The 9,050-nt window shown below is 49.0% G+C and overlaps 2 protein-coding genes across 2 annotated transcripts in view; one reads left to right on the forward strand and one right to left on the reverse strand.

The window, feature by feature from the left end:
• Positions 1-1,080: 1,080 nt before the first annotated feature.
• On the reverse strand, positions 1,081-2,217 carry LOC110376190 (uncharacterized). Its single transcript, XM_021334592.3, has 3 exons — positions 2,094-2,217; positions 1,749-1,899; positions 1,081-1,416 (listed from the first exon to the last, which is right to left on the reverse strand). Exons 2-3 carry the CDS (start codon positions 1,877-1,879, stop codon positions 1,131-1,133), a joined length of 417 nt encoding a protein of 138 aa, XP_021190267.3. The 5' UTR covers positions 1,880-1,899; positions 2,094-2,217; the 3' UTR covers positions 1,081-1,130.
• A 541-nt stretch (positions 2,218-2,758) lies between these two features.
• The window catches only part of LOC110376204 (uncharacterized), a 7,343-nt gene continuing 1,051 nt past the window's right edge, over positions 2,759-9,050 (forward strand). The window contains exons 1-14 of the mRNA XM_064042050.1: positions 2,759-3,163; positions 3,265-3,411; positions 4,194-4,284; positions 4,604-4,912; positions 4,992-5,140; positions 5,205-5,489; positions 5,566-5,733; positions 6,354-6,432; positions 6,572-7,106; positions 7,198-7,272; positions 7,415-7,471; positions 7,536-7,916; positions 8,458-8,706; positions 8,829-8,974. Coding sequence (XP_063898120.1) covers positions 3,015-3,163; positions 3,265-3,411; positions 4,194-4,284; positions 4,604-4,912; positions 4,992-5,140; positions 5,205-5,489; positions 5,566-5,733; positions 6,354-6,432; positions 6,572-7,106; positions 7,198-7,272; positions 7,415-7,471; positions 7,536-7,916; positions 8,458-8,706; positions 8,829-8,974 — 2,820 coding nt within the window. The 5' untranslated portion in view covers positions 2,759-3,014. The remainder of the gene's footprint in view (positions 3,164-3,264; positions 3,412-4,193; positions 4,285-4,603; positions 4,913-4,991; positions 5,141-5,204; positions 5,490-5,565; positions 5,734-6,353; positions 6,433-6,571; positions 7,107-7,197; positions 7,273-7,414; positions 7,472-7,535; positions 7,917-8,457; positions 8,707-8,828; positions 8,975-9,050) is intronic.

A 9,050-nucleotide genomic window follows, 5' to 3' on the forward strand; every position in this document is an offset into this window, starting at 1 on the left:
ATCAAGTATTTAATTTTCTATTAAAACTTGCCAAGTAATCATCATTAAAAGTAACTATTTTTAACTGAGGTATATGTTCAGGCTGTTATCTCACTTCTTTATAAATGGCATTTATTCGAACTTAACAGTCTTTCACATTTTGTTTTGGGTGGGTTCATTTATTTTTGTAAGGTTGTTTATTTTATTTTTTCTTATGATGAAGTTAGTTAAAGAAATGTCTCATTTATACTATCTTTTAGATTTTTAATATGCACTATGTTTCTTACAAAGAAATGAACTAGATTAACTATGACTAGATTTACCAACTGACTGACATGACATGTTATCATATTTATGTTCGTGGATCAAAGTTACATTCGTTATTTTCGAAAGTGATTCACACTTGGCCGTTTTCAGATTTTTACTTTACTTTGACTAAATACAAACCTTTGTACCATTCGAAGATATATTATATAAATATAGATAAATTTAGTTCGTTTTAGTTCCTTAGGGGTATAAATTTACACCGGGTATAAAACACCTTCATTATTTTGAAACCGACTCACACTTGGCCATTTTCTGATTTTTCCCTTTACTTTGACATAAAGACCTACCTCCATGCCAAATTTCAAGTCAATACGACCATTGGAAGTGGTCTAGGTTTTTGATGAGTGAGTCAGTGAATCAGTGAATCAGTCAGTGAGTGTATAGTAAAAATAGCGATTTTCTGACGTCAATATCTCAAGACCTACAATAGGTATATTAATGAAATTTTGTATTTTAGATAAGTGAGGGGGTCTCAACAGATACTAGAAATTTGATATGCGTAAATAAAATAGATTTTGAGTTACAGGGGGGTCGAATTTGGCCCGAAATGGTTCGTGTAATATAACCCACGGCCGGTGTGTCGCCTTTTTTGCTCGAACTTGGCGGACACACTGCCGTGTGTCTAGATATAGGCTTGTTTTCCTCCTACTGACGCAAACACTATTCAATGGAATTTGATGAATATAAGTAATTGTAATACTTACTCATAAGAATATCATATGGAGAATAGGTGGGTAGGTAGGTGGTAGGAATTTAAATTAAAATAATACAACGTTATATATGAGGATAAACTTTACTGCTGTTATACTAGAGGTAGTTAGGATTTAGAATTCGGCGATTGTGATGAGTGGTCTGTCGGGTCCGAGGTCTGCGCCGGTGGTGTCGTGTCCCCACAGCTCGACGCGGTAGTGCAGGCCGCGGCCGCGCGCCGACACCAGCACCACGGTGACGTCGTTGGTGCCGAGCCCGCCCACGAAGGCCGGCGCCCCCCCCTGCGCCGCGCCCAGCTCCCGGATGATCACGGCGTTCACCCGGTACATGCTGCCCAGCGTGTAGCGCAGCCTCTTCGTGATCACGTAGTCCGGCTGTGCTGCACTATTGGTAGTCCCTCTGAAACATACAGCATGTACCATCAGTCCGCCAACCATTCCCGATATTATATACTCACCACTATATTGTAACTAGCTGTCCAACATCACATAACGAACTAAAACAATACACAGTGAACGTAATACAGATACCTTCTATCTCTGCTTCTACTTGTCTATTAACCAGGTCCCCATAAAAAGAGTGATAGCTACAGTATCATACTGTTAGGATATGACTGTTCAACACCTTTGAAGCAGCCGGTTAGTCCGTGAGCAACCCTGGTGGAGTGCAGGCGGGACTCTGGCTCACCTCAGCTCGAGCCAGTGTCCCGGCTGGGTTTGCGTGCTACTTACATCCCCATGAGCCAGTCTCCGGGCTGCACGGCGCCGACGACGGTGGGCGCGTTGGTCGGCACCGGCACGGCCGCCGCGTGCACGCAGCTCGCCAGTGCCGCTAACAGCGCGATCAGGACACAGCTCTTCATGATGAAAATTCACGGCTTTACTATGAAACAGTTCAGATGATCGATTGGAAATGAAGCCATCGCAGAGGCGGCTCGCACTTTACTACTAATCATACTGTCTTCAATTCAACATCTTCTATTAAATTATAAAGGATAAATCATTAAAAAAATGCAATCAATTTAGAAACACCTCCTTTTGGGGAGTCGGTTAGAAATAATAAATGAATTCACTCACATTGTTAGCGTTTGATGAATGGTTACTCTTGATTATGTACACAATCCGCTTAGTCAGTGTATAAGTAGTAGCCGATTCATAATAAATTGTGATAAGATAAAACAGTTCTGTTAATGAATTACTAAGCATTCAGATAAAAAAAAAAACTCAATTTTTAGGGTTCCTTACCCAAAGGGTAAAACGGGACCCTATCGTTTTCACTCCTCTGTACGCCCGTCCGCCCGTCCGTCCGTCTGTCACCAGGCTGTATCTCATGAACCGTGATAGTTAGAGAGTTGAAATTTTCACAGATGATGTATTTCTGTTGCCGCTATAACAACAAATACTGAAAACTAGAATCAAAAAAATATTTTACGGGACTGCCATTAGAATATTAACTAGTTTGGGTGGTTCGAAACCCTACGTGCGCGAGTCCGACTCGCACTTGGCCGGTTTTTATAAAATATGTCAGAGGAAGGAAGCTATCAGTGGAGTTGATTGTTGCACGTATGCACCTATTTGTTTTCCTTTTACAATTCATAATTTTATCTTATTTGATTCGATAAGCTTCACTCGTAACTAACAATGTGTGTAAGAAAATCTAAGGATTATAATTTGTCCCATTTCTCTTTCGTTGGCCAGACTCTATCACAATACGTCCACAGTTAACGTATACGCACAAATTATTTGTAGAATTTATTTCTAGGTACATGGAATTACTTATTAATTCCATGGATAGGTATTCTTTAGTCCCGTGTTCAGAGAAAAAAAAAATAGTTTATGGTCGGCTGTCACTCACTGGTAATGTCAGTGAATGTCAATGTCATAATAATGACGTTTGTTTGTGTGGCGCGTTGTGTTGATGTCGCGAGTGCTTGTCGCCTGGAATTGTGTTTATTTTGAAAATAAATCGTTTACGAAGCAGCTTGATGAGTATATAAAATGAGTGAAGCCCCAGCTGTTAAGAGCTGTTGTGTGACGAGGTGCCCGAACACTTCCGCGACCCCAAACGTGAAGTTTTTTGCGTTCCCTGATGCTAGGTATAAATCGTACCACAGGAAAAGATGGGTCCAGACTATTCGCCGCAGAAAGTAAGTGCAGTCTTATGTTCTCTCGACAAGTCGCAACTCGACAGACGCGGCCGTCAGTCAGCTGAGCGAGTGCACTGCTCATACGCGTGTCGTGCTTGCAGCAACTCCAAGTGGTGGACGCCGGAGCCGCACAGCGTGGTGTGCAGCGAGCACTTCGTGTCGGGCCGGCCCAGCAGGACGTGCAAGAACCGGGACTACGTGCCCAGCGTGTTCGTCAGCCACTCCAGCAAGACCAATGGAGACTTTGAGTAAGTTGCTGTACCTATGCATCACCTCAGAGCTGATATCAGTATTGTCCATGGATGGTGGGGTATCCTACTATTATTGTAGACAAGAAAGTTTGTAAGGATGTTGTTTGTTACTTTTTCATGCTAAAACTAATGTATATATTTTGAGAGAAGTGGTCAGTAATTTTGCTTATTGGCGTTAAGGCTGGTTGCTACTATAGTGTTTCAAACAGTTTGATGTGGACTGTTAAACAGTGAATATCATCATCATCATCCTCCAAGCCTTTTTCCCAACTATGTTGGGGTTGGCTTCCAGTCTAACCAGATTCACCTGAGTATCAGGCCTTTACAAGGAGCGACTGCCTATCAAACCTCCTCAACCCAGTTACCCGGGCAACCCAATACCCCTTGGTTAGACACTAATTTAATAATTTTGTGTAATAAGGAACTTAATAAAAAGAACTGTTATATTGCCTCATATTTGCAACTGAAAGGTTGAGAGAGTCAGATAGGCAGACAATCCATGTAAAAGATGGGTATTCATCTAAATCAAGATGGAATTGGTAGCCAAACGCTGTATAGTTGGGAAATTCTAGCCAGATGAATTTCCTGAGGTGTAGAGCGTGGAATTACTAAAGAAAGACCTGTTTATAATTAACTTACATATTATTGTATACCACAAACCACGTTAACCACTAGTATGCAATTGTGTCTTGCATAAATCTGCACTCCGGCATACAATGGGTTAAACATGGAGACTAGTGTTATGGAGACTGGCTAGCTATGTGTGTGTGTGTGTGCAGGGTGCGGTCGGTGTCCATGAAGCAGTTTGCGCTGGCGTACGTGGCGCAGGCGCCGCTGCTCGACCCGCCCACGCGGGACAACCTCCGCACCGTGAGTACGCAGACATATTGTATACTCACAAACACATACTCATGTTGACAGGAACATTATCACTTATTTTTATTATTGTCATGGTATGGCCATGTAATGAGGAGGGATGATACGCATGCAACAAAGTGTGTGCTAAGTCTGAATGTAGATGAATGGAGAGGAAGAGGAAGACCTAAGAAAAGATGCTTGAAAGATAGATGACATGAGTAGGAAGGGAGTGAATGGAAGTCGAAGACATTGCGCCAATCCCAAATAAAATTGGGAATAGGGCAGGAGGAAGTATGTATTGAGCACGTGAGAGCGTCGGTGCGGTCTGCAGGCGCGGCGGCGGGCGGCGTACGCGCGGCTGGCGCGGCAGCTGCACATCCCGGAGCGCATGGCGCGGCACTGGGAGGGCAGGCTGCGCGAGTACCACGCCGCGCAGCTGTACGCGCTGCCGCAGCGGGGCCCGCGCTGGCTGCGAGCCGTGCACGCGCGCCTCTGTCGCCAGCCCACTGCCGCGGCTACCGCGAGCGGTGACGGCGCTAGTGAACACGCTGACAAAGAAGACACCGACAAGACTGAAGGGACCGCCGTCAGTGGCACCCCGCGTGCCGACAGCGACGTCTGTACTGTTGACGCACACACTGTAAGTATACACACAGTCGTACCGACACGTACGGCTGTGTGCGCGTGCGTGTGACGTGTGGCTGGCGGTGTGTTGGCAGTGGTGGCGGCGCGTGTGGGCGGGCGGGCTGGTGGCGGCGCTGGCGGCGGCGGCGCAGGCGCGCGGCGCGCTGTGCTCCACGGCGCTGTACACGCTGGTGCGGCGCGAGCTGCGGCGCCGCGTGCCGCTGCCCGACCTGCACGAGCTGTGGTGAGTGTGTGTAGTGGCGGTGTGTGTATAGTGCCCCGTGCTCACACGCGCCTCGTGCCGGCAGGGTGAGCGTGCAGCGCGCGGCGCTGGAGCAGGTGCGTGCGGCGGGGCGCGCGGGGGACGTGGGCGCGGTGCCGGCGGAGGCGGCGCGCGTGGCGGAGCTGGTGCTGCTGCACACGGACGTGGCGGCGCAGCGCCTGCTGGACGACGAGAGCGTGACGCTGCACGAGGAGGCGGCGGCGCTGCACGCGCTGTGGCGGCTCGTGCAGCGCCACGCGCTCGAGGACGCGGCCGAGCCGCTGCGGCTGGCGCGGCGCTGGTCGCGCCTGCACCGCGACTACTGCGCCAGGTGAGTGTGACTGTGCGGGGCTGTGTGTGTGTGTGTACTCGTGTCGCACTGCTCTAGTGACGGTGTTTGTGTGCAGCGGGCGCAGCGCGTCGCTGGTGGTGCTGCAGCGGCGCTGGCACGAGCTGAAGCTGCAGGCGCGGCGGCGGCTGGCCGCGCACTGGCGCCGCCCGCTGCCCGCGCCCGCGCCGCTCCCCGCGACGCTGCCTCCACTGCCCGCGCCCATACATCTCGCCATTCTCAAGCGGTCAGTACTGTACACTTGTTTGACTATCCTTATAATATGTATATTCCAGTCTTTCGAAAAAGCTTCTAGATTTTAAGAAATAATGTTGTATTTTAGTCTGAACTTTGATAAAAATGAATAAATGATTCGATTTGAAATGATTTGATGTAGATTTACTCCTGGCCTTTGACTACATCGAATGATCCAATAATCAACTGAGAAAGAGTTGACTGTTCATTGTAAACCAAGGCATCATCGTACTCCTAGAGAGTAAATCCGTTCAAATTGCACTTACATAAAAATAATGTGTAAACCTTCATTAAACATTGCGCTTTCATGGTGTTCCACAAGGCAGCATTCTTGGTCACCCACTGTTTGCCATACGAACAATTATATGCACATAGTGTCTATATTTTGTTCGCTGCAAATTCGGTCATAAATCATAATAGGTTCAGCGAACGATTCAAACAAACCAAGAATTAATCATTAATGTCATAAAGCGTCGAAATCAATTGGCTTTAGTTGGTTTAGCTTGTTTTCCATACACTGATACACTTTCTATGCATGTATTAACTGTATAACTGCATCGATTCTGCTACGAGTGAGCTATGCCTGTGGTCAGTAAGCCGCGTGTGCCGCAGGTACCCGCACGTGGCGACGGAGGCGCAGGTGTCGTGGCGCGAGCTGGTCACCGAGCGACGCGTCGTGCGACAGCCGCTCGTGAGTCACTTACCGTCTATGTATGCATGCCGTGTGTCACAAATACTATGTCGATGTGATGATAATGACGTGTGATATACACGTGCTATAATACATACGACACAACGTACCTGCTACACATTGACACTCTAATGTTCAGCCCGAGCAGTTACTCTCGGACGACAGCGCCGATGAAACGGATAGGGAGCTCTCCCCGGACAGCCACGCAGTCACGCCAGCCAGCGACGCAGTAACGCCGGCCGCCGACGCAGACACGTCGCCCATCAGCGCAGACACGCCAGCTATCAGCGCAGACATATCAGCCACTAGCGCAGACATGTCAGCCATCAGCGCAGTTGCCCCAGCCATCAGCGCAGACATACCAGCTATCAGCGCAGATACGCCAGCTATCAGCGAAGACACGCCGGCCGTCAGCGCAGACACGCCAGCTATCAGCGCAGACATATCAGCCACTAGCGCAGACATGTCAGCCATCAGCGCAGTTGCCCCACCCATCAGCGCAGACATACCAGCTATCAGCGCAGATGCCCCAGCCATCAGCGCAGACACGCTCACTATCAGCGAAGACACGCCGGCTGTCGGCGCAGACACGCCAGCTATCAGCGCAGACACGCTGGTCACCAGCGCAGACACGCCAGCCATCAGCGCAGACGCACTCAAAATAATAAATTCAAGTAGGCTTATAAATATGTCTGTTTGTAACGACTTTCAAATAAATCGCATCCGTAGAGCGGTAGACTGTACTATATCTTTGTACTATTTCAGGTCGCGCCGACATACAAGCGTCGCCCCCGGAGCCGCCCGACATCAAGCCTGATCTACTTGTACCGCTCAACATCGGTAACTCAATCACTACTACTACTAATATTATAAATGTGGGAGTTTGTTTTTTTTGTTAATCTTTGACACTACAACGACTTATTTGGACGAATTTCCGAACGATTAAGTGTTTTATAAATACACGATTATGATTGTTATTCAGCTGCCGCCAGCACGCAGTCAGCGAGTGCGCCGGCGCTGCTCGTTCCGTCACACGTCGGTAAGTATCTCTTGCAGCGTCAACCTTGCTGCCCTGTACATAAGTAACAATTCTCGTTGCACAGGCGCCGCGCCCAAACGCGAGGAGTGCGACACCGACGCGGAAGACAACCTGGTCATCGACGAGTCTTGCGGCAAGCAGCTCAGTCCTGCCAAGCCGCTCAGACGTGACGAGACGAGCGACACTATAGCAGTGCTGCGTAGCATCGACCCCTCCGCCGTCACCGCAGAGATAGTGTTCGACAGCGACGACGACGACAGTGAGCCTTCTGCGCAAGACGCTAGAGTCGAGAGTCCTCTGCCGCGCACGCGCCGGGCCGAGTCTATCAGCAGCCGCCTGTTCTTCGACGACGATGACGTCACGCCTGCCGATGACGTCACGTCTGCCGATGACGTCACCACTGAACCGCTCGAACAGAAGGTGCCAGTGAACACGCCTGCTATCGGTAAGTGTCTCACTAACGCCTCTTTCAATATTGTGTGTGTTATTATACATATACCTATCTGTTTATATTTTTAATAACCAGAAGCAGGTTTATTTTACAAGGAAATACCAAGAAATAGATTTAATATTATAAAAATGAACTAAAATTAATGAAAAGCGTCAAACTATTCTATGTGTTGCCATAATGGCGTTCGAGAAGAGAATCGTCCAAGCAGAGATGCGCGGCTGACGGCTGTACGCAGTGACCGGCAGTCACCGGCAGCTACACACAAACTGTACACACCTGAATTTCAGGCCGTCACGTTATTGTGACTGTAATGACGTGACGGCCTGAAATACAGGTTTGTACAAACCTACATCACGGAGCCCGCAACATACTCGTATGATTTTTAATTAACCTTTATATAAGAATATACTGTATATTAACTTTCTGTGAAATCTATAGAAAATTTTATGTAAAAAAAAGTTTTCCGTAAATAATTGTTTTATTTATGTATGTATTATGTATTACATAATGTTATCTTGTTCGTGTTCGTGGTTAGACCCGAAGCTGCTACTAGAGGCGCGCGTGTGCCTCGTGCGGCTCGAGCACGCGCCGCGACGCCAGCGCGAGGCACCGCCCCCCGCGCCTCTCAAGCGCGAGGCACCACCCCTCGCACCCCTCGTGCGCCTCGAGCCACGCGAGACGCCCCTCGTGCCGCACAAGCGCGAGGCGGCCCCCCTGCCGGCCTTCGTGCGCATCGCGCCGCGCAAGAGGCCTCGCAGCCGCGCCGCCGCCAGCGTGCAGTGGGGTGCGTATATAACACTATGTACTCACATAATTCCCGGTTAATAACACAGTCATTACAACTTGTCTAGTAACTTCAACATATACACAATATTGTACTACATTGATTAAACGCGACATGTACAGACGAGCAGGCGGGCGGGGGCTCGGCAGCCGCGGCCGACGCGGACGCGCGGGAGGCGGCGCTGCGGCGCGTGCTGCTGCGCGACATCGAGCAGGTGCGGCGCCGCAACCAGCTGCTGCTCACCGCGCAGGTCAAGCCCATACCCGCCGTACGTATCCCACTATGTACCATTGCGTACACCGCTGTGGGTTAGCAGTGGTGAGGGAGTGTCAGACTTTCTAAAT

The sequence above is a fragment of the Helicoverpa armigera genome, chromosome 27, assembly GCF_030705265.1.
Source record: "Helicoverpa armigera isolate CAAS_96S chromosome 27, ASM3070526v1, whole genome shotgun sequence".
Taxonomy (NCBI): domain Eukaryota; kingdom Metazoa; phylum Arthropoda; class Insecta; order Lepidoptera; family Noctuidae; genus Helicoverpa; species Helicoverpa armigera.